The 26,563-nt window shown below is 40.9% G+C and overlaps 1 protein-coding gene across 3 annotated transcripts in view; it reads right to left on the bottom strand.

Moving 5' to 3' along the window:
- The window catches only part of ULK4 (unc-51 like kinase 4), a 406,057-nt gene that overhangs the window by 186,965 nt on the left and 192,529 nt on the right, over positions 1-26,563 (bottom strand). For 2 of the 3 annotated variants that reach the window (XM_088798237.1, XM_088798238.1), the window contains exon 31: positions 25,043-25,091. The exons of the other annotated variant lie outside the window; for it this stretch is intronic. In XM_088798237.1, the coding sequence (XP_088654363.1) occupies positions 25,043-25,091 (49 nt within the window). The remainder of the gene's footprint in view (positions 1-25,042; positions 25,092-26,563) is intronic. 3 annotated transcript variants of the gene reach the window in all.

The following is a 26,563-nucleotide window of genomic DNA, read 5'->3' as shown; positions in this document are numbered from 1 at the left end:
TGATGTTAGGAAAACTGGAAAGCCATATGCAAAAGAGTGAAACTAGACTGCTATTTGTCACCATACAAAAAAATTAACTCAAAATGGATCAAAGACCTAAATATAAGACCTGAAACAAAATACACAGAAGAAAACATAGGTACTAAACTCATCGACCATGGTCTTTCAGAGGATTTTACGAATTTGACCTCAAAAGCAAGGGAAGTAAAAGCTAAAATAAATGAATGGGATTTATCAAACTGAAAAGCTTCTGCACAGCAAAAGAAACCAGCAACAAAACAAAGCGGCAACCCACATAATGGGAGAAGATATTTGCAAACAACACCTCCGATAAGGGGCTAATATGCAAAATATATAAAGAACTCATATAACTTAACAACAAAAATACAAACAATCCAATTAAAAAATGGGCAGAGGACCTGAACAGACAACTCTCCAAAAAGGCATACAAAGGGCCAACAGACAATGAAAATATGCTCAACATCACTAGCTACTAGGGAAATGCACATCAAAACCACAATGAGATACCACGTAACACCTGTTAGAATCACTATTATCAACAAGACAAGAAATACGTATGTTGGAGAAGTTGTGGAGAAAACACACACTGCTGGTGGGAATGGAAACTGGCACAGCCTCTTTGGCTGTCTTCCTTCTTCTCATCACAACCATGGTCCTGATTAGTGCCAATAAGTTCACTTTTGCCAAATTCCTCTGGCTGCATTTATAGAGTTTCTAGAACAGCAGCAGTGTCAATTCCCACAATCAGCTATTTATTTATTCTCTAACTCTATGCTTGTTTCAAATTTCACTTCCAGCGTTATCACTTTATATTTCTTCGATGAACTTTTCTCTTCTTGGCCAAACTCTTTTTTAATTATCCATTTTTGTAAAATGTCACATGGGTTTCTCACTAGGAGATGAGACGGAAACCCAGCTATACAATTTGCTGCCTGAGCCTGCAATGCACAGTGGTGAATCACCAAAACACTTTGAAAGAAGGGATATCCATCTGTTATTTACTTAGTGATTTTTTTGACTGAAGAGCTAGCAGTAAAGTTTGTACTTTATGTGATTACTCAGTTAATATACCGTGGTAAGTGAAATCTGAACCACGTTGCTAGGGAACTGGAGTTATTTAACTAAACCATGGTAATTGAAATGCATGCATACTGGAACCACGCAAAGAAATGACTGTCTGCACTTCATATCTGTATCTACAACAGAAACTATATATAAAGAAAGATACACAAAGAAACAAAGCAAGAAATAAATAACACTAAGTTAACTATGATTATCTCTAGTCATTTCTATTTTCTTCTTTGGGCTTTTCGGCATATTTTAGTTTTTATACAGAGAAGATCTAAATGTAACACTTGTGTCAAAAAGAAAAACAGCAACTGTTATGTTTAAAAGAAGTTTTTTTTTAAATGATGATCTAAGGTGCTACCATTTCCTGGTATAGAACATATGTAATTTAACACTCATACAAACTACCAGAAATCACAACATGCAGATTTTTCTTAGGTAAATACTGATCATTTGTCATAGTGACTATTTCATCTAAGTGCCAGCAGAGTTTCTACATTGTTTATTTTTTCCCCAATGAAGGGACTATCACACTTTCTTCCTTTTCCCAAATTCTTTAACTCCTAAGGCAGTCATGGGTTCTATAAGTATATCTTAACATTTAATTTAAAAAGTCATTGCTCATTTCCCTAAATATTCCACACTGTAGGAATTATCTGGCATACATTACTTCTCAATAAAATGACCACTGAAATTAAGAAAATATCAGAGGAAGAAGGTGGATATGTACCTGACAATGAATATGCAGATGTGTACGTAGTTTACACAGCACCAAAATGCAAAACAACACGGTCAATGAAATAAAAAGTTTCACTACCCTTAGCTTGGCCTAGAAATTCATCAAACTCTATCCATATATCATGGGAAATGTTTGCCATTGAATGGTCCCTTAACTTGAAATTTAAAAGAGGAAATCCATGCAGATATAACAACATATCAAATAATATTACCATTACATTGACTACTTATACAATTGCTTTCTGATAATCACATAATAACCCCATGCTATTTTTTGTGAGTATATTTTTGTTTAGCAACTAGTATCACCAACTTCATTAAATGACTAACTGCACAGAAAAGTACAATGTATTCAGTGACATTTAGTAATAGTGAACCATAAATCTGTACTGCAAAATGTACATGTTGCCACAGAACACTAAAGTCTGAAGTTATCTTCTCTCTCCAACTGAACACAAGCCATAGATATACGTGCCATAATACAAGCCAAATTACACTACTCAGTGACATTTTTAATTTATGTGTTTATTTTGGTTTTTAAGGATCAACCATTAGCACTGACAATTACTTCCTATCAGCGGGATGTTACTGTCTTGTCTATTAAGAAACAATGTGGTCCTCAAAACAGGACATAAATTCCAACGTCTCATCATAAGAAAATCTGTTACAAATATTGCTATATGGAACATTCTATAAAAATACTCAATGAAAAAACGATTTCCTGGACATCCTGGTTTTCAGTGACTAGTGTCTGGTATAACGGATGCTGCCATCCCCCTCAGAAGCGAGTTCATTATAGTCAAAGATCCTCCAAGCCAGTGAGCACGGCAAGTGATCAGTGAGGACTCTTATAAGAAACGATAGGTGTGTGTGGTTGAACTTTTTCTTAGTAGCCCCAAGTCACCTAGGCTCTAAGGAGGAAAGCTTTGAGAAAATAAAACCTCTGAAAGTTCCTGCAGAGAGGCCAGGGGTGTGGGTGCCTCCCTCGGTCCATCCCAATTGTGACGGCAAAGCGATGGAGGACAACAGGGTGACACTGGAAACTCAGCATGTTCCTCTCCCCAGCAAGTGACAGGAGGGGTTTCAAAGGCTCATCTATTTGAGTAAAATCATTACTGCTTGTCAAATATCCAAATTTAACAGAGAGGATAAAAACGAGAATTAGAAAAAGAATGTGGAATCTGACCCATTATCTTCGTTCCTGTGTTTCTAACAATTATTGAGCAGCTGCTCAGTAGCCAGCATTGTGCCATCGTGTTCACACTACAATCTCATACATCCAGGGAAGACTTAACACACAGTGGCGGCAGAACTGTGTCACTGCAGGGTGAGAAAGCAATTCCTCATAACCCACTATGAGGCTACACAGGAGTCTTTATAATAAAGCCAGTATTTATGGAACGGAAGCAAACCTTAATATAGAAAAATGAAGACCGGACCTCTCTAAGGTTTTGTTAAAAATGTGTAAAAGTACTAAAACATTTGAAGGAGAATAATGAGGAAATGAAAAACAAAATTTAAAATGGTGGAACTTTCACTACCATCTATAAAATCCATTCATTTACTCAATGAAGAATATTTATGAGCGTTTATTAAACGCTATATTGAGATAAGGTCTGTGAATTCTAGTAGTGAACAAAACAGACATAGTTCATGCCCTCTCAAAGTTTACAAATTAATGGAAAGGAGAAAAAAATAGAAACAAACTAAGTATCCAATGACTGCTTTAAAACAACAAGAAAATATAATTATGTTTATTGATAGAGGAAATCTATTTGTGATAAACACAAGTCAGAAAACAATACCAACACTCATTTATACACATCAGTATATGCATGACTGGGAAGCAATATACGCAAATGTTAACACTATTATGCCTGGTAGCCAGGAAAAGGTGATTTCATTTTCTTCTTTCATATTTTAGCATTTAAACATTCTTTTTATAACAAAAATTTTGTAACCAGAGAAATATATACCCCACTGCGTGTTCCAGGTGCTGGTGTCACAGTGCTGAATGTTCTTACGGGGCTGAAATCTCGGTGAGTATTGACACACAGTTGACAAGTAAACAAGAAAAATATCAAAAAGTCTTAAGGGTCACATTAAGAAATAAATTGACGGGCGCCGGATGGCTCAGTTGGTTAGAGCGCATGCTCTCGGTGACGCCCCAGGAACCAGCAACAGTTACCACCCTGAGGCCCGAAGTGCCAGGGAAGGAATGTGTTGCCGGAGACTAGAAAGAGCTGCCACCAGGGAAAAGGGGACCCCTGACAGGAACTGTAGTGATACAGGAATCCAGCCACTGCCAGAACCATCACCAGGCAGGCAGGGAATGAGGAGAAAAACTACTCTGACCTCTTTCTCCTCCCGCCCCCGTCTCCTACTGGCAGAACCCAACTAGAAGCCAGAAGACTAAAGGGGACCAGGTGATGCAGCTGGTTGTGTCGGCCTCCTGGGCCACTGAGCAGGGTCAGCAGTTTATCAATCCTAGAAAGGTAGGGTACTGGAGAATTACTAACATAATAGCATTTGAAGCAGTGGGCATGGATAGATTTTCTTATGGGAAAGTGTGTAGGTAAAAAAGACAAGGAATCCCAAGAGCCCTGGCGCCCTGTGAACCTGAGAGACCAAGCACAGCTGAGGTGGGTGCCTGCAAAGCAGACTAGAAGCCGTCGCCAGGGACGCGGGAGGAAACCCGGGGAGTGTGGTGCCGCAGAAGCCAAGACAGAAGATTGTCTCGAGAGGCGAGGCCAGGCAATTTTATGAACTGTTCTCAGGTCAAGGAAGTAACAGAGAAGTGACTCTGGGACTTGCCAATGTAAATGTCACTGGTGACATCCACCAGTGCCATCAGTAAAGAAGTGAAACCACAACCTACAGAGCAGCTGAGGAAACACTACATGGGAAGAAGAGAAGACGGCACCAAAGACAATTCTTTCAAGAACTTCAGCTACATGGGCAATGAAGAGAAATGAAGTAATAGCCAGCAGATATGGAATGAAGAGCCTGCCTAGTATTTCCTAACAAGAGAGCCAAAGATAACTGCTGGTGGAAAACCCTATCAAGGCAAGAAGGGGTGAGTCCAGGGCACAAGAAGATGATTTGGTTTGCCTTTGATGAAAGCAGGGATATTCTAGGGAGGGAGGGAGGAAAAGAAGGAGGGAAGGTGCGAGGGAGGGAGGGAGGGAGGGAGGGAGGGAGGGAGGGAGGGAGGGAGGGAGGGAGGGAACAGGTAGAGCTACCTGCAGGTTGGCAGATTTGGTGCTGGGACGATGAGGGAATTTCTCAGTGTAGCTTAAGGGAACTGGGCCTTACGTGGGAAGACATGAGGCAGCATGGATTCCCAGCTGAGACAGAGCCAATTAAGAGAAACCAGTCAGTGTATTTATATTTTTCTCCAGGAGATTTTAATGTATCAAATGCTTGTGTAGAACAGGAGGAGAGTGGGGCTTAAGTAAAGCTGTGGCTCTGATGGTGTGTGAGGACAGGAAAGGGGGGAGGAGATGTGGGTGTTTTCAAGGGCATGAGATGGACAGATCGTGGAGCTGACCAAGGGAAGTGAAGACATAGAGGTTGGCAGAGACAGAGAGTGGCCGGATCAGTAGTCGGGACCTCTACGAAGGCAGTACACTTATGAGGGCTGATAAGGTCGGAAACGTGTCCACAGACTGGGTACATGAGGTGTGTGCAAGGAATGGAACAGAACATTAAAAGTAAGATGGCTGAGGTACAAAACGGACATCCACCCGAAAACTGAAGTCACCATGAATGATGGTAGCACTAGTCGTAGAAAGGACGGAACAGCCAGATTCTAGTGCAAGGTTCCCTGACATGGGTGCTGTACTGACCTTTTGGGCCAGGTCATGCTTTGTCATGGGGGCGGTCTATGCATTGCATGCTATCTAGTAGCATCCCTAAACTCCACCCCTACACAGGCAGCATCCCCACTCGGTCTCTGCCGCAGAAACCCTGGGTTGGTGGCCAGGCTTGAGAACAGGTCACCCTGCAGACTCCTTGCTCGGGAGTCAAGGTAAAGTCCACGAAGGACCCCGGTTCTCACACATTACGGAGGTGACTGAGCAGAGAAGTCCCACCCAGAGTGGAAATACAGATACTCTGCTGTCTCCCCACCCTGGAGTGGGACATACTCGTACTGGAAAAGTCTTGAAGTAAGTCCCCATGTGCCATCCACAGGCACCCCAAAAGTTACCTCTTACTTGTTCTCCTGCAGCTGGGCCTTCCAGAAGGATCCTTCTAAACAGGGTCCAAGGAACTTCGCTGCTCTGTGTGGACCAAGGGAGATGCACGGGTGCCTTTCCTTCTCTAGACTCAGCACCTAAAGGGCTTTGCACGAGCCAGGACATGGCAAACTGGGCATCTGTCTTTTACATCTTAAGTAAAACGTGGCTTTCTGGACTTACTTCCCCTTCCCTCCCCATCCCCCATATCATATCCCAGGTTGAATTTTTCAGACAGAGTCCAGCCTCCTACACAATCAAGTCCCTGATGAACCAAACAATGAATTCAGTGTAGGACCACCTTGTGCTGTCCTCCGGGTCCATTGTCTGGGCCATGGAGAGTGAGGTTTGGCCAAATGTGAAAACCCATGGGGGCGGGGCTGGCTCTGGGCATATCCCAGGGGGACAGCACAACCCCATTCAATCACACCTGACTACCATCCCAAGATGGTTTACCACTGACAACTTAAAAGGGGGCCCAAAAAAGATATTATCCTTAAAATATAAACTTAGAGATTTTGGGGGGTGGGGAGCAGCTCTGCAAAGTACAGGAATTCAAAGGTCAAGTCTATAATTCATAACACGCCACGTGGAGAAAAGAAAGAAAACAAAACTCCTAAGCACATCAGGTGCACTGAATCCTTTTGACATTTCCCTAAATTAAAAAAAAGGATAATTTTCTTTAAAAAACAAACAACAAAAACAAAACCCTCATTTCCAAGCATGCCTTTCATTACCAGCAGTCCCTGATTTCCCGAAGGACTAAAGCTAATAACCTTTAAGAGTGCCGAGGCTCCCCAGGGCTGAGTGGCCCCCCTCAATATTACAAGAATGCCCACTGTACGAAACTAACCAAAGCAGAGATGTCCTGGTCCCGCTGAGCAGGTCCTCACCGCCTTACCCTCCCCAAGGAAGCCCCATTGCAGGAGGAGGAGAAAGACCTGACAGGCCTCCAGCCTGCTAACCCCTGCCATCTATCGCCACAGCTTTACAACACTGCGTACTTTCTAAACTAAAGCCTCTAAAATATTAATTGCTAAACAGTAGCTCAACTGGAGCTATGGAAAACTATAAAACATTTTATAGTGAAATAAAATAAAAACCCAGTACTTCAACAGATACAGAGCATCTCAGGAGACCAGAGAGAGAGATATGTGAGCAATCTCCCAGAGCACGTGAGTAATGCATTTCAAAGGAAAACCTGTCATAGAGAGCAAAATTAATCATTTTTACAATGAAACCTAGAAATCGCCACAGTTAGATGGTGTGTGGTGCAGCAGGAATTATTCACATGTGAATCACGTTGGGGCAGCATTAGAATTTAAAAAAAAAAAGAATATTATTTCTACTTTGACCAATTTATATCAAGAATCATAATGTGACTATTAATCTAGGAAAACATTAAATATATGTAGATATTTTTATCACCCCCCCAAATACACAAACACAAAAAGACCCAAACAGATTTCACAGTTAATCTCAGTTGCTGTTTCTACAAAGACTGCTTTGTATTATTCCTCACGATTGCTTACATGGTAGGCTTATTATATAATATAGGAAGTGTTATTGTTAGTATCCCATTATTGCTGTAACAAATTACCACAAAGTTAATGGCTTAACACAAATCTATTATCTTAACAGTTCTGGAGGTCAGAAGTCCAAGATGGATCTCACTGAACTAAATATCAAGATGTTGGTAGGGCTGCATTTCCTTTCTGGAGGTTGGTTTCTTCCCTTTTCCAGTTTCTAGAGGCTGCAGGCATTCCTGGGACTATGGCCCCCTTCCAGCTTCAGAGTTAGCAATGGCGAGTTGAGTCTTCACCACATCTCATCAGGTCACTCTGAGGACTTCCTCTGCCACCTCCTAATCATGTCAAATCCTGGCTTACTATTCTTCCAAGGGTCACCAGAGGACATGAGGGAGAGCCCAACACCCTCGGCGTGGACATAAAGCTCTTTACAGTGGGGCCCCATGCGCCTTCCATCTACCACTGCTCCCCATTGTGCACTCATTCACGCAGGCATTTACTGAGTGCCTGCGTATGCCAGTCAGTGATCTAAGTGCAGGGACACAGTGGTGACCAAATATGACAGTTCCTACTGTATGAAGTCAGTCATTTAGTGGTAGACTTTTCATCAACTAATCACACAAAACAAGCGTAAAATTGCCAACGGTAACAAGTGCAATAAGGACGAACAGGGTGCAGTGAGCACCTGTGACAAAGGCACCTCACCTGGTCAAAGGAGTCAAATGATTCTCGGGAAGAGACAACTGAGAAGAGGGATCACACTGGTAGTTAACCTTGACAGGAGAGCAGAAAGAGTTATCCAAGCAAAGAAAGGACAGACACATGTGCCCTTCAGGGAAGGGAACAGAGCACGTACACATTCTGCTGGTGAACAACACTGTCCATCATGCAAACTCCAACACTTCTGTCTTTTCTTGAAAGGGCTCTAATCACTCCACATCAGAGAGATGGACCACTGTGGGTATAATTTACATGATTCTATATTATAACTGTTGAGTTACGTCTGCCTCTCCAGTAAACAGTGAGCTCACTGAGGCCAAGACCTCTGTTTCATCTTTCTCTCTAAACCCAGCATTCCCTGATGGACATAGCAGACTGTTATAACTTACATATATGTACACAAATTATGTACGATACCAAGAGTAACCATGAACCTATACAAAGAGATACACTCAAAAACACTATCAAAAAATCAAAATGGAATTGTTCAAGTAATCAACAGGAAGGCAGAAAAAAGATAAGAAACAACCAAAAAAGTAAAATGGCAGATTTAACACCTAACACATGAATAACTATGTTAAATACAAAAGGTCTAAATACACCACTGAAAACAGATTTGAAGAGTGCATTAAGAAAAAATATGACCTGGGATTTCCGGTGGGGTAGGTAATCACTGTGCTCACCTCCTCTCACGACCACATCAAAATTACAATTAAATTACAGAACAACCATCATTGAGAATCACCTGAAGTCTAGTTGAACCAAAGCCCAACAACTAAGGACACACAGAAGAAGAAGCCACCTTGAGACACATGGGAGGGGCAGAGACATGGAACAGGCTGGTCCCATACCATGTGTGACCATTAAAAATTGGGAGGGCTACCTCAGAAGTGGAGGTACTCCAGAGAAGTGAGGGGTCTGAGTCCCACACCAGGACCCACTGCCCAGGGTTCCAGTGTGGGGGAGAGAAGTCCCCATAACTTCTGGCTGTGGAAACAAGCTGAGATTGTGGCTGAGTGAGGAGGGCAGCTGCATTCCTAGGTGATCCTCTTAAAGGGCGTACACTTAGATTTACTCACTGATGGACTAACTTGCTCTGAGCTCCAGTTCTGGGGCAACAGCTTGAAAGGATATGCAGGAAGGAACTGAATTGTCCAGCTTCAGGGTAAGGGCTGGAGGGGCAGCTTTCTCCTGGAAGGAGGAGCTGGAGGAAGCCAGTTTCTTTGTTAAGCCCTGCCCCCTCCAGGCATGCAGACGCAGGTGGCCACCATATCTGAATTTCCAAAAAATGGCTATCACCATTCATCAATCCTGCCCTGGTGATTCCCTGAAACCACACCCTACCCAAATTTTAGGCACACCCAAGCCACTTCCAGTAGCTTTTCCATACAAACAGCTTGTCTTAACTCATGCTGCGAATTTTCCCAAAATATCTCAAAGGTTCACAAAACCTAAACAAGCAGTGTCTGGCTTCAAGGCATCCCATACCTCAGGCTGAGCAGTCGTAAGCCTGGCACTAGCAACAGCTGGCCTCAGTTCGTGGCTTGGCTTCTCAAGGCACCACCAAGGCCATCTGCAGATTGCTTTGTGTCTCATGCCAGGTGGCCCTGGGCAGGTCACAGGCTGTATCTAAACTTGGCCTGCAGCAGCTTCTCTCCCAGGAGGCCCAAGGGTTGACATGCCCTGTGGCCAACTTCAGACCAAGCTGGAGCATCACCCGGCCACCTCCATGGATGAGACACACAAGGGGCAGACTGGGCAGGCAACCCAGAGACCTGCTAAAGTGAACCTTGCTCTGCATGGTCAGCTCTGCACCACACTCACCACACTCCTCCACTGTAGTCACATCACAGCCAGTCCTCAAAACCAATCAGCATGAGGGTCAATCTCTCCCATAGATGTGCAAATAGCAACCAGGGCTTAACTACAACAAGAGGGCACACACAACCCACACAAGGGACACACCTATAGGACCCACCTCTGGTGACCAGGGCAACTGCACCACTGGGTCCCACAGCACACCTACTACATAAGGCCACTCTACTAAGACAGGGAGACATAGCAGCTCTACCTAATACACAGAAACAAACACAGGGAGACAGCCAAAATGGGGAGATAAAGAAACCTGTCCCAATTAAAAAAAAATATCTCAGTGTGAACTTCAACACAGAGATAGGAAATACCAGGCTGCCAAAAAAATGTATATACATGACTTATATTCATCGTTTGTTATCGATATATATTGAGTATTACAATTTTAATACAGTTTCTTCCTATCATAAAATGTTTATACATTTTTTGGTACCCTCTGTATAAAAATGGAGATAGAAAACAAGAAAAGAACCAATCAGAAATAAAGAATACAATAACTGAAACAAAGAATACATTAGAGGGAATCAACAGAATAGATGAAGCAGAGAATCGAATCAGCAATTTAGAAGAGAAGGTAGCAGAAAACACCCAATCAGAACAGCAAAAAGAAAAAAGAATTCAAAAAAACAAGGGCAAACTTGTTCTTTAAGGGGCCTCTGTAACAACAACAAGTATACCAACATTCACATCATAAGGGTACCAGAATGAGAAGAGAGAGCAAGGAATTGAAAACCTATTTGAAGAAATAATGATGGAAAACATCCCTAACCTGGTGAAGGAAATAGATATACAGGCCCAGGAAGCTCAGAGATTCCCAAACAAGATGAACCCAAGGAGGCCAACACCAAGACATATAATTAAAATGCCAAAGGTTAAAGACAAAATGAGAATCTTAAAAGCAGCAAGAGAAAAGCAGTTACTTACCTAAAAGGGAGCTCCCATATGACTGTCAGTCAGCTGATTTCTCATCAGAAACTTTGCAAGCCAGAAGGGACTGATATGAAATATTCGAAGTGATAAAAAGCAAGTACCTACAACCAAGATTACTCTACCCAGTGAAGCTATTATTTAGAATTGAAGGACAGATAAAGAGCTTCCCAGATAAGAAAAAGCTAGAGTTCATCACCACCAAATCAGTATTATAAGGAATGTTAAAGGGACTTCTTCAAAATGGAAAAAGAGTAAAAAGTATAAATAATAAAATGGCCATAACTACATGTCTATCAATTGCTTTCAATGTAAGTGGATTAAATGTTCCAATCAAAAGATAGGGCGGCTGAATGGATAAGAAAACAGGACCCTTGTATATTGTGCCTACAAGAGACACACTTCAGACCAAAAGACACAGAGAACCTGAAAATAAAGGGATAGAAAAAAGATATTTCATGAAATTGGAAACAAAAAAGTTGAGGTAGCAATACTTATATCAGACAAAATAGGCTTTAAAACAAAGGCTATAACAGGGGGCAAAGAATGACCCAGTAATCTCACTTCTGGGTATTTATCTGAAGAAACCCAAAATGTTACATTGAGGGGAGGTGTGCATCAATATATTCATTGCAGCACTGTTTACAATGACAAGATGTGGAAGCAGTATGGGTGTCCATCGATGGATAAATGGATAAAGAGTAAGTGGTACATATATACAATGGAATATTGCTTGGCCCTGGATGGGACTGTGTTCTTGCCATCTGTGGCAGCATGGATGGACCTGAATGGAATTGTGCTAAGCGGAGTATGTCAGACAGAAAGACATATGCAATGTGATTTTGCTTATATGTGGAATCTAAAGGACAAAAAGAAAACAAACAAAACAGAAACAAACTCACAGATACAGAGAACATTTTGATGGCTGCCAGATGGGAGGGGGTTTGGGAATGAGTGAAAAGGGGGGAAGGGATTAAGAAGTACAAATTGGTTGTTCACAGTAGTCATGGGGATGTAGGGTACAGCATAAGGAATATAGCCAATAATATTGTACTAACTATGTATGGTGTCAGATGGAGACTAGATTTATCAGGGTGATAGATGGGAAGGGGGTTGGAGGACAGGGTGAAAAAGGTGAAGGGTTTAAGAAGTACAAATTGGTAGTTACAAAATAGTCATGGGGATGTAATGTAAAGCATAGAGAATATAGTCAGAGATACAGTAATAACTATATATAGTGCCAGGTGGGTACTAGTCAGGGGGATCACTTGTTAAGTCATATAAATGTCTAACCACTATGCTATACATCTGAAATTAATATAAAATAATATTTAACATCAATTGTAATTGAAAAATTAAAAAGGGGGGGGGAAGGTATAAAACAAAAAGTCATGGGAATGTAATGCACAGTGGGGAATATAGTCAATAATATTGTGATAACATGGCACAGTGTCAGATGGTTTCTGGCCACTTCTGTAGATATATAAATGCTGAACACCTATGGTGTACACCTGAAATTAATATAATATTGTATGTTAGCTATATTTTAATAAAAATCTTTTTAAAAATGACCCAACTACATGCTATCCACAAGAAACTCATTTAAAATATAATGATAAAGGTAGGTTGAACAGTAAAAGAATGGAAAAAGATATATCATGCAAACTATAATCAAGAGAAAACAGGTGTGGCTATGCTGATACCAGAAAAAATAGACTTCAGAGGAAAGGAAATTAAAAGGAACATAGAGAGACATTACATAATGATAAAAATGATGATAATAAAATGATATAATACCTCAAATCACCAAGAAGACATAACAACCTGAAAGATGTATGAACCAAACAGAGCTGCAGCTCACTGAAGCACAAACTGGGAAACAAGAGAGGAGAAATAGCCAAATCCACAGTTAACTGAAGTCTTCAACACCCCTGTCTCCTCAACTGATAGAATAATTAGAAAGAAAACCAGCAATGATATAGAAGAACTCAGCACCACCATCAACCAACAGGATCTAATCAGCTTTTATACAACACTCCAATGAACAGCAACAGCATACAACTTCCCTTCAAGCACCACAGAATATAAACCAAGACAAACTATATCCTTGGCCAAAAAAAAAACCTCAAAAAATGTACATAAATTGAACTACACAGGTACAGTGTACTAACGTCGATTTTCTGGTTTTGATATTGCACTACGGTTATAGAAAATATAACCACTGGGAGAAACTGAGTGAAGTTCACAGGCCTCCTCAATACTACCTTTGCAATTTCTTATGAAACTGTAAACATTTTAAAACAAAAAGTTAAGAATGTAGACTTGACACAAAAACTACAAATGATTTCATTTACAAATATTTCTCTAAAAACCTTTAAAAAAAGTTTGCATATTGAATCCAGCACTACATTAAAAATAACAGTGAATATTAAAAATATATTAACTGTTCAATATAAATATAATGAGTGGCTACTTGATATCTAAGACTCCTTTGTGCCAGATGATAGGCAAGGCTAGAGAGACAGGCATGGACCTTTTCTTCTCACAGGGCTATTTCAGATGAGGTAAAGAAGGTCTCTCTGACATCTGAAGGTTGAGGTGCACTCAGCCGTTCAGAGAGAACATTCTGGGAAGAGGGAATAGTAAAAGGAAAGGTTCTGAGGTAAGAGACAAATAGCCCTATGCATGGCCTACTCGGTAAGCTGAGAAGTCAACCTGGTGAAAGCATCGGGAAGGGAAGGAGGTGCGACACGAAGCAGGAGAGGTAGCCACAGTCAGATCATGTAGGTTTTGCAGGTGTTCTTTTATGATGTGTGTAATGGGGAGTTACTAAAAACAGAAGTATATTGCTGTCATGTTTTTACATAACACATGAAGTGGTCTTACTACTTGAGAGTATTTAATTCTGATACAGAAAAAAGTAAATGGGATAGATGGAGCCTACAAATGTGACATGTATAGATAGAGCATATGTGTGCTAAACATGAATAAAAGTGTATGAAAAGAGCAAAAGATACCTAGTATTCATGAGTCATTAAACATACGAGACATCTGGATCCTCAGTATTCATGATACACTAAATCCAAAACGAAATATACTAAAAGAGGAAGCACCAACTATTCAGTATACATGAACATTAAATTAGCTCATACACTGGTGACATGTATTCTCGTCCCAGATATTCTTTGCTTAAGAAAGACAAATACCATATGGTTTCACTTATATGTTCAATCTACAAAAACAAAACAAACAAACAAAACAAAAACAGACTCATAGAAACAGAGACCAAAGGGATGGTTACCAGAAGAGAAGGGGTGTGAGATGGGTGAAATGGGGAAGGAGAATATAATCAATAATATTGTGATAAGTTTACACTGTGACAGGTGGTTACTAGAATTAGTGGGGTGATCACATAGAAAGGTACCAAAATGTCGAATTACTATATTGTACACCTGAAACTAATATAACCAATATAAGACTGTATACCAACTATACATTAAAAAAGAAAAATTTTCTAAAAAAGAAAACAACTTTAAATTTGAAGGCATAAATAGGTTAAAAGTTAAGAAATTCACAAAATATTCCTTACTAATACTAATCAAAGGAAGCTGCAGTGGTGATATTAACATCAGACATAATGCTTTATCCCTAGAAGACAAGGAAATGCTCAAAGAAGCCAGAGGTCCATTAACAAAAAAAAAGAATCCATATATTATTACTTATTTACATAAAATGCTATAAAATACAAACTAATCTACAGTGACTGAAAGCAAATTAATAGTTGCCAGGGGCTGGAATGGGAGTAGGGGGGGATGGGTTATAGATAGGCACAAGGAAATGGGAGGGGGGAACCATGAATATGTTCATTATCTCGACTGAATATACATTTGTAAAATATCACCAAATTACATCTAATAAATATATGAAGTTTATTGTATATCAATACAGACAATAAACAATATATGGAGGTAAGTGAATGAATGATACATCTGGTATTTCATGCCACCACAATGATGGGTAACATCAACAAATACTGTTGGAACAACTCAGTGATGGTGAGAGGTGTGGGGAAGAGAAAAGCTGGATTCGTACTCATTCCTTCTGACAAAGTTTTTTGAAGCAAAGATTTAAGATTTAATCATGAAATTATAAATGAATAGAATAAAAGAGGGATTAATATTTTATAACCTTGGTGAAGAGAAGTCCTTTCCTAAGCATGCTGGCAAACAAAGAAGCTCTAAGCAAAAATAATAATAATAATAATAATAATAATAAATGTGACTGATATTAAAAAAGCAAACAGCTCAAAATACAAACAACTGACAATTTAAAAGACCAATAATACTCAGTTGTGAGTGTGGCAAAAGTAGCTCTTGATTTATACAACAGCTGCGTGGGAAATTTTTATATTACTTTTGGAGAGTAATATCAAAATACAAAAGATGCATATACTTTGGTGTAACAATTCAACTTTCAAACACCCTATAGAAACTCACACAGATGTGTAAAGATATGACAAAGAGGTTCTGTTCAGAGTTGCTCATATTAGCAAAAAACAATACATATTTGTAAAGAGTTCAAACAGTACAGAAATGTCTAATAGAATGGGAAGCCCTTCCACAATATCACAGCTTACAGCTTAATGCATATTCTCCTCATTATTTTCCACACATGTATTATCTCTTTTTTGTCTTTTTTTCAAAAATGAGACCATACTAACAAGCATGTTAGCAGAAAAAATAAACCTAAAAATCCTATGTAATAACTTGCCCTTACCTGGCTTCTCATCACAGTCTCTCTCCAATTTGGTACCGCTAATAAATCCAAAATCCAATTTCACTTGCTAGAGCTATTTAAAAAGTGCTCCTTTCCCATAAATCTATAAACTACTTCAGTGCGTCAGATTTCCTGGCTCAGTCAGAAAATCCTTTGCAGCTCTGGGTAAACACATAAATTCTGTTTTTTCTTGCTCATCCAAGAAAACAAATACAAAAGCGCATCAAAAGCAAATGCTATAGATGCTTGCTGCTTTATGTAATCGAAACAAGTAACTTTTTGCTGACATTTCTACTTTCTTTAAAAGTGTGTGTTCTCCATTGTTTTGTTCCTGAATAAACTTTATGGGATTCTATAATGCTGAAGAAGTTTCAGGAAAAAGTAACATTCAGTGGTTGCGCAGACAGGAGGGCTACGCCTGAGGGGGAAGGGTGGGAGATTAAGAGAAAACACAGAGACAGGAAAGTTGGGATCAGGAAGTCCACTGTCCATGGATGGCAGAGCAGTGGCACAGTTTTTTTTCTCACACGGTTTTTACACAGTCTAGAACAGGGGAGTCCAAACTTTTTTCAATGTTTTTCACCAAGGGCCACATGCGGTACAATTCACAAACAGCCGGGCCACTCACTCGAGGTGAAGTACGTATTGCCTCACCTGGTTTATTTAAGTAAACTAAATATATTTTTGGAATTTGCTGCGGGCCAATTAACAATAGATCATGGGCCGCAGTTGACCTGCGGGCCACAGTTTGGACACCCCTGGTCTAGAACAATTGCCTATACAAGCTAGTATTAGTAGAAACAAGCAAGTATTAGAAGAACATACTGTTCTGTGAATATGCAAGTTTGTATGTCTATGGCTGTAATTGTGTTATCTTGTTCTTTCTGGGGGAAGATGTTGAGGTGAGGCCTCCCTTGAATAACCTTGCAGGTTGTAAGGTCCTTGTCAGCGTACATCCTGCTCTCCACATCTCCCCCTTCTCTTTTTGGTTTAAGCCGCGGTCTATGAGTCTCATATATCATATCAGAAAATAGATTTAAACTAATCACCGTTGTCTGTCAAAAGTGTCATGAATGTAATTGTAATTGTTGCATGCACCCTTCCAGGGGACAAAACCTTTATGTTGAAACTTACTGAAAAGAATAGATGGAGAACTGATGTTATCACATTAAGAATTCCTCACATCATTGAATATAGCCACAGAGGCAGAAGCTCTCCTAGCCGGGGGGAAGGTGGGGGATCTATGTCCACCTTTATCAACCCCGTGAGTATTTAGATGACCCCTGTGTGACTGTGCCTGTCTTAGGTTGTTCCTTCCTTGAGGAATCTTACCCGTCATTGACTAACCAGCCATCTTTTTGGGGTTGACTTCTCCAGAAGACCCCCATGCGGCTGTGCCTGTCTTAGGTTGTTCCTTCCTGGAGGAATCTTACCCGTCATTGACTAACCAGCCTTCTTTGTGGGGTTGAGTTCTCCAGATGGCCCCTATGCGGCTGTGTCTGTCTTAGGTTGTTCCTTCCTTGAGGAATCTTACCCGTCATTGACTAACCAGCCATCTTTGGGGACCAAATAGGGAGATATACGGTGTAAGCGCAAAGGTGAAGTCAAGTCTCTGAAAGGATCAGTCTCTTATTTGTATTAGGAGGGCTAGGCACCAGACTCTCTGTATTGAGTATTTGTAAGGTTATATGCCCTGCGGCTGTGTTTGTGTTGTCTTATTCTTTCTGGGGGGAGATGCTGAGGCGAGGCCTCCCTGGATGACCTTACAAGCTGCAAGGACCTTATCAGCCTACATCCTGCTCTCCACAAGTAGTTATACATTGAGAATGAGTAACCACTGAGTTTATCCCAGGCTCTTCCAGTCATCCTTTGTATTTACCAAGTTATTTTGCTTTGTTCCATCAATCAAAAACTACACTCACAAAGGGTTTTGGAGTAGTGAGGTTGGGCAATGCCTGTTATCCACATTAGGCATTTTATTGTTTTTTTATCACAAGCCTAAACACAAAGATGTCCAATGACTGGGCATCCCCAGATAGTCCAGAGTTAGGAAAGAAGTAAAACTGTGTAGTGTCACCAGTCATGATCAAATTTGGGGGAGCTACAACCAAACTGCCTTCTGTACGTCACACTGAAGAACATTGGCCCTTCCTACTATTTCTTCTTTCAATCCATCATCAAGGGGGGAAAAGGTCGGCTATAACTGCAGTCTGAAAAGGAGGGATCTAGCAACCATGCCTCACCTCCTTCACTAGTTCACTAGTAAATCAATATGATGTCTGACAATTCAGTTCACGAACTCATCATAGAAAAAGTACTATGTACCTCACTGCTGAATATCACTATGGTCACCTTCGAAGTACTCCCCATGAGAAGCTATGCACTGATGCCAGTGCCTAGTCCACCTTTCAAAGCAATTTTGGAACTCTTTTTCTGGAATGGCCATCAGAGTTGCTGTTGTATTACTCTTGATGTCCTGAATGTCATTAAAATGTGTCTTCCTTTTAATATTTCCTTTACCTTTGGGTAAAGAAAGAAGTCAGGTGAGTAGGGAGGGCGTTCCAATACAGTGATGTGTTTATTGGCTAAAAACTCCCTCACAGACAGTGCCATGTGAGCTGGTGCATTGTGGTGATGCAAGAGCCATGAATTCTTGGCGAAAAGTTCAAGTCATCTAACTTTTACACACAGCCTTTTCAGCACTTCCAAATAGTAAACTTGGCTATTTCTCCAGTTGGTAGAAATTCATAATGAATAATCCCTCTGATATCAAAAAATGTTAGCAACATCATAGCAATAAGTTTGCAAACTTAATTGTCAGACCTCGTACATACTGAAAGGTATAAAGTGGGGAGGGTATGTGCTGGGGGCAAATGAGGTTGTACAGTGTGGCTTCTTCCCTAAGTGAAACTCACAGTGTAACTGAGGATACAAGACTTAGGAAATCCTCTCCTGCAGCACTATCCAACTGAAATATAATGCAAGCCACATGGTGTAAATGCTCTGAAAGCTGTAGTCAAAAAAGTAAAAAGAATCAAATGAAACTAATTTTAATAATATTTCATTTAGCCCAATATACCCAAAATACTATCATTTTAGCATACAATCAATATAAGAAAATTAATCAGCTACTTTACAATCCTATATTTTTTCTTGCAAATGCAGTATGTATTCCACACTTATATCACATCTCAATTGGGATGACCCATGTTTCAAGTTGCTCAGTGAGCTTTGTGTGGCTACTGGATACCACACTGAGAAGTGCAATAGCAGTTACCCTCCCCCTTACCCTCTGATAACCACAAAACTGTTGTCTGTGTCTATAAGTTTTTTGTTTCTCTCGTTTGTTTGTTGCTTTCAGTTTTATATCCCACATATGAATGAAATCATATGGTTTTTATCTTAACAAAATCCATCTTCTTCCAAACCAGTTGGGCTGATATTGCAGAAACTAGTTATGTTCAGCCCAAATTTAAGGTGTAAATTCATTTTACTTCGCGTCAGCCCATTTATTCAGCTAACCATGTAACACAATGCTATCAGATTAAAGTTATTTGTTCGGTTGTTGTTACATGGGGACTTCGCTTCATTCCATCCAGTATCAATAGGCCGCATTCTAGCCTTAGAGTTATTTAGCAAATACAAATTTATGACACAAGCTACAAAGAACAGATCCATGCAAATCCATCCCCCCCCCCAAAAAAAAAAAACCATTTCAAAATACTTATTTTAAGGACAGTGTGTTAGCAATGTGTACAGCCTTCTTTGTCTACAATAGGAATTGGTACAGCTCCACTCTGCAATCTACAGAAGCCCTGAATAGGTACACATGTAGGTTGAAGAATCAAATTTATCTCCTGCATCCAATAGTACTCTTTGTGTAACTCTGAAAATATCTTCCTGAGTCAAGCATTTTGAAATTTTAATCAAATCGTTTTCTAGTTTAGAAATCCATGCCCACGTGCACAGCAGAATCTTATTAATGGCATATTGAACACAAGCATGCAGCTACATAAACTATAAGGAACTTGTCATTTTAACGTACCCTAAGACCCAATTCACATTAGATGGGTTACAATGAGAATGGAGCAAAGCAGTTTTAAAAGCCTGATATGATAGATGCACAGGATTGAAAATACTCCTCCAATGTAATGTGGCTGCCAGTCTGTACTGCGTTGGTGTCTCAATGATTAAATCCTTTAGGCTCCAAGGACCCATAAAGAGACTCTTTTGTAAAGACACAGTTGCCTTGAAAGATTTACTGCAGCTTGCTTCAACTGCTCTCCTCGAGAACTGTTAAAACAATATAATTGTCAAACTAGTGTATTGCTAATCTCCTTTTTATTGTTACCATTTGCCACTGAAATAGCTCTTTAATTGTTTGTTTTGGAACAGACACATAAAACATCATGACAGTGATATTTTGGCACTGTCATGGAAAATCTGCCATGAATAAAGCTTTTCTCCCCCCAATGAAATACAGTTTGCCTCTATTACTTGGCATTAAAACGATTTACTGAAGTAGGCCAAAACGTAAACCACTGAAATAAACGAAATAAAATGAAGAGAGATTGGAATTACAGCAAAATGCAAAGGCTAATCCATCCAAACTCATGCTTAAGACATGTTTAAATGCAACTTTTACTCTTCAGAAAAGTGGCAGAAGGGGAAAAGAATGCCTTCCATCCTGCCCGTCCAGCCACGCTGCACTCCCAAACCAAGCTACCGGCTCTTCTGGGGCCTCAGGTTCTTCGGGAACCTGCATTTATTAAGCAGATGCAGGCAGTCTTAGTGCTGTAGACCCTGAAGTCTATGGAGGAATCCATTCAGCTTAATTCAATGCACGCTGCCTGAGCCTCCACTGCCCACCCAACACAGCTTCTTGTATTACCAACCAAAATGCAGCCCTCTCAGCCAGCTGGGACTGGCCAGGAACGCAGGACCCAGGGGCTGTGACGGCTCCTGCTCATAAGCAGTCAGCTCCTTGGCTTTCCCACCGCTTAGGCTGCCAAGGGCCAGGATACTGGAGGCTGGAGCTCAGGATTAAAAACATTCTGCCTGCTCTCTGCTCTCAGTGTGCTGTTAGCTCTCCCAGGCCCTTGGATCGGACCTCTGAGACAGGCTCTGTCTTTTATGCTCCCTTCCCCAGTCCTTTTGGCTGATCTCAAAAACCTTGGTGATGGAGACTTGCAGGGAACTCCCAGGTCCAGCTTTCAACATGTTTCAAGTTTCCAGTACAATCCCATGACCCCAAGCCTGATTCTCTCCCAATCCCAACCCCGTGGCTGAGCAGCCTACCTCCTCACAGCACATACCCCCACGGCACAGGGGCTCTAAAAAAAATGTGTTTTTTTTAAGTAGAGGATACTACCTGATTTAAAATGGCATAAATTATTAGCAAAGCCAAAAAATATGAAACAATCACAGCATAAAGCCTTGCAAGATCTGGTCCCAAACTGCCCTTCAGCCTCACTCCATACACTTCTCCATGGTCTCTGGTTCAAGCACAGCTAGAACTCACCGCTCCCCTAAGCTGGACTCCGCCCCCCCCCCCCCCCCCGCCCCCGCGACAAGGCTCTCAAGGCCACGTTTAAAGGTTACTACTTCTGGGAGACTCCTCTCCCCACACTGAGCACTCAGTCACACACACCCCAATCCCCGGGATCCACAGCCGTCTCTGCCTCCCTCCATTAAGTTCCCACCAATCATGTGCCAACACATGGCTCCTGACCAATCACATGCCCACACATAGCTCCTGACCAATCACGTGCCCACACATGGCTCCTGACCAATCACGTGCCCACACATGGCTCCTGACCAATCACGTGCCCTCACATGGCTCCTGACCAATCACATGCCCACACATAGCTCCTGACCAATCACGTGCCCACACATGGCTCCTGACCAATCACATGCCCACACATAGCTCCTGACCAATCACGTGCCCACACATGGCTCCTGACCAATCACATGCCCACACATAGCTCCTGACCAATCACGTGCCCACACATGGCTCCTGACCAATCAGGTGCCCACACATGGCTCTCTCCCTGCATGGTGAATCCAGGGGCCCCAGATATTAGGCACCAGACAGGAGGGAGCACAGGCCACCTGAATTGGCGTTACAATGGGGGATTGCTTTTATCTTTTCTTTTTTTTAATAATAAAAACTACTCTCAATTGGCTATATATCTAACCAGTTTGATCCATACTTGGAGCTTTTCGATCTAGCACGCAACCCCAGAAATCTTTTCTTAAGATTTGTACATGGCTATTTTGAATAAATGGGACATCAAATTCAGAATTCCGCTCTCTTCATCTTCACTTTGCTCCAGGCCTCGGAGAAAGACACAGAAGCTACCTGCAATTCTTGCCCATCAGAAGAGAAAGGTTTGCTTTCTTAATAAAAAATATCTAGGGGAGGATGCACTGCTGGTAACAGCCCATCTTATGAGAAACTCTAGAAAAGAAGAAGGAAGGTATATAGCCTGTAATCAGGCTTTAAAAGCAGCAAACAGAAGCTGGAAAATAGTTATGGGCTAAGAGTAAAGAAAACAGTAATCAAGAGGTCACAGTGGACCACCAGCTGAATGAGTCAGATTATTCTGCTTTTTTAATGGGTGCCTAGAAGACACAACAGTAGCCAAGTATGCAGGGGCCTACACAACCTTTTCATGTCTCCTTCTGACCAAATCATTGCTAGAAGCTGCTACTCATACACTAGACCCCACATGGGCCCTTGAACTTAGGAAGCAAACCTAACTGAAGAATAAACTGTGTTTCCTGAAACTAGGAAGCCAACCGTTAGTGCTAAGATGCACCATTATTTTATCAAGCACGAAGAAAAATGCTGCCCATAAACTATGACATTGGTTTCTTATTACTTAGAATTTTCATTTTATTTTTATTGAAAGAGCTCTTTTAGACTGATTCAGACACATATCCTTATATCACCTTTGGGCACTTATCCAAAGGAAAATAAAAGGAAAATAAATTGGTTAAGGCAATGACAACCAAGTCGCCTGGCTGAAAGCAACTGCAAAAAGCCATTGATTTGGAAAGTACATCCCAGTTTCAGAAATATTAAAACCTAAAAAAAATGTACATCATAAAATCAATAACATACTATCTTATATGTTGATCGGTGACAAAAATTTTAAAAGGACAAGGTAATAGTTCACAGGACAACTGCTACAGAGAGAGTTCATTGATTAAAATATGTATTTATACAGAGAAAAAAATTGAGATGACTCAACTCAAGAAAGACAAACGTAGAACAGGGATTTAATGATATTCTTCAAGGACATTAACGTTCTGGTCCAAAAAGCAGTGATTTCCAACTGTTTTTCCTTTACTTTCGTAGCAATAGGACCTCTTTTTAAAATACTGTCCTATGAGACACCTGAGTAGGAAGCTGTTCTGGTTGGAGAAAGAACATGATCCCACTCATGCCTGAGAGGTCGCAGAGCTCAGGACCAGCCGAAAGCCTGACCCGGAGAGATGTCACCTTCTACCCACTCCCTACGACAGCTACAACACAATGACAAGAGTTGAAATCGTGACCTTAATCAAGTAAACATTTATTGTGGTTTGTAAAATATGAAGCCTTGCTAGGTGCTCGTTAGACAAAGAGTAATCAAGTCCGGAGGGGTGCTGGTAACCTACATGAAGGAATTTCTACGTGTGGATTTTCAGACCTTGAGATGATCGCCAAGGGACAGATGGAGAACTTGTTATCACTCCCCGAAGGTGCTGCAGTGACAGTCACAGGTTAGAGGCCCTCCTGCCACAGTGAGGGGTGAGTCCCATCCACCCGTTAAGGCCTTTCCAGCTCAGTGCTCTCTACATCTGCAACACTCTTCTCAAATGCACGCCAGCTGCAGCAGACTTTGGACACCACTGACTCTTGCCCCATGCCCCACCACGTGGCCAAACCCAGCGGTTTACCGCACCCATTGCTCTCCAAAACAAGTCCCATTCCACAAGAAGTTAGCAAGTAACGTACATCCGGCTGCAGGCAGGGAGGTGTACAGACCACTTGGCAAAGCTTTAAAATCCCCTTGAAACAGCTCTTGGTCTCCATGTTTCTTCACCTCCTTGTTGTCTATATATTCTAACACTGCCGCTAAAAACCCCTTTTATTATTTGAAGCAACTCAATCGCGGCTCTAACCCACTCCCATTCCTTCCTCCCTCAGCAAATCCAACCAGCTCCTCTAAAAGGGAAAGGGTGTTGTGGAGCTAACAAAACGAACGTTTCACCCTAGAGCCATTGTAATACACAGACAACTTGCAGGTTACTATCGTAGGATGATTAAAGAAAGCTAATCTCCCATGTGTAGCGTCATCAGACTATCACAGTCATCGCTCCATAGACGACCAAGACAGGTTAAGCTGAGCTGACGGGTCTGTTCCCGCCTTTGTCCCTTGTGCTGTCAGCTAGCTATGGACAGAAAGTTTTGGGCAAAGGGAGATAACCCACCCAAACACAAAACGACATTTCTTTGGTTAAGGGTCCTCCCTTGCTATAAGCACCAGCTCGATTTTCACGCGGGTTTTCCAATCTGTATTTAGTTTAAACAGGGATTTAAACGTCAGTTCTGCAGCCCATTTTATTCCCTACACACAGGAACAAGAGATGAAAGGTTTTCTTTAACAGATGGTTTCCACTTAAGTTGCATTCTGTGAATAAATGGTGTATGGAAGCTCAGCTCTTCTACATTATGAAGACAACTTTCTGCCCATCGGCATAAAACTGTTGATCTGACCCAGCGACTACAAAGTCAGAGGGCTTCCCACTGAACATCGGGAAACTCCTACAGCGGCACAACCATCACCAATCTGCCCTCCCTCCACAAACCAGCCTCAGATGAAATATCTTTTCTATTTTAGGTAACATATGGTTTAAGTCAATAGAAATGAAATGCAAAGGACTTGTGACAAGTGAGCCGGTCATTAAGTGTCCCTATGCAATTTCAGAGCTGGACAGAGCTCAGACAAGGAATCCGAGGCCCAGTAAGCTTAAGGAAGATGATGAAGGACACGCAAAGCCTTGTGGGCAGTGGTAGGGTTAGAACCCAACCACCCAACAAAGTCAAAACTATAAAAAATTTTAAATTCCATTGAAATTTCAGATGCATATTTCTTTTCTTACCGGAATTACTTCAAAAATGAGTGGGATCAGTTTGCTTTCTTCCACAAGTCTGTTAAAAAATAAAAAGATAACCACACATTAGGGAGCTCGTACTTAACCTGCTGCCGTGATATGAAGCTCTGCAGCCCTGTGTTTTATTGCTTAAATTCTGCGACCGAGAAATTGTATGATTAAATACATGCTCATTTTTAATACACTGAACTACATCTATTAAACACAAGACATATGAAGCCTCTGCAAAGGACCACTGGCTTAGCCTTACTGATCTGTAGCAAGTAAAATCTCAAATAGATTGATATTTGTAAATGAAAATTTTTATTAAAATTCACAATCATTATACAGACTATGAAAATAGGCAACGCCAGCTAAAATCATATAACCAATCATCACTGCAGTTAAATTATAAGCATGCCACATTACAATCTTTCATATATGCCTCATTAGATAGCTCCTCAGCATTATTTAATGTACAGTGATTTTTAATAATCCTTAACTTTAAAACAGGTAGACACCAATCACCCAGTCGACTCTAGGTACTTCCTTCATTAAACCCAGTTTAAAAAACTGTCATCTACATAATAGAAGAATTTTTTCATGCCATTTAAGAGAAAATAGCCTTGATTCAAAAGTGACACTTTTTAAAAGAACAATACTTCATCTCTAAATATGCCTTTATTCCAAGGGTCAGTAAATTGTTTTCTGTAAAGGGTCAGACAGCAAATATTATAGGCTTTGCGGGCCACACAGTCTCTATAGCAACTACTTAACTCTGTCACTATAATGTAAGAGCGGCATAAATACTAAATGAATAGGCATGGCTGTGTTCCAATAAGGTTTTATTTACAAAAACAGACAGAGTGCCATATTTGGCCCACAAACTATAATTTGCCGATCCTGCTTCAGTTTTAAAAAATCAGATTCCTTAATTTTATTAGACTTTACTGTGTATGATAAACTGCAGCACTTAAGCTTGGTGCCCTTGTTGGAGGCTTGTGCAGTTTGTCTGTTTCACAGAATATGCCAGGTGGGTGGAAAGGGAATTTATCACCTGGCCTCCCTAGAGCTCATTTGTCTGTGATAATACATTGATTTAAAAAAAAAAAAAAAAAAAAAAAAAACAGCCTATGAGATGAGCCAAAAAAAGATGACAATTGTTTACAAATACGTTTTAAGGGAAAGTGAGATACAAACAGTTCCCCAAAACTGAAGCACTTAGAAAGGCCTCCTTCAGTATCTAGCAAAAACAAATGTGATTTTTTCTGTAGTTTCAGGATATTAGAGGGGAAAAGCTGTGACTACAAATATTAAATACATTTACATTCTCTTACTTTCCTGGGCAACTGAAGGCTTGGATCTGAGCATGCAGCTTCTTTTACAACGTGGCTGGGCCAGACGGGAGAAGCACAGACTCGATACCAGGCACAGCTACAGGCCCGCACTAACCTTCCCAATCTTCTTCCTCAGCTTCCTGGATGTTAATCAGCTCTCTTCCTTAACAGGTCTTTTATTTTTTTTATAACA

This window comes from Rhinolophus sinicus, chromosome 5 (assembly GCF_057876585.1).
Source record: "Rhinolophus sinicus isolate RSI-liver-muscle chromosome 5, RSI-T2T, whole genome shotgun sequence".
Lineage (NCBI taxonomy): Eukaryota > Metazoa > Chordata > Mammalia > Chiroptera > Rhinolophidae > Rhinolophus > Rhinolophus sinicus.
The sequence above is the reverse complement of the archived record's forward strand: the minus strand, read 5'-3'. Positions and strand labels throughout refer to the sequence as shown.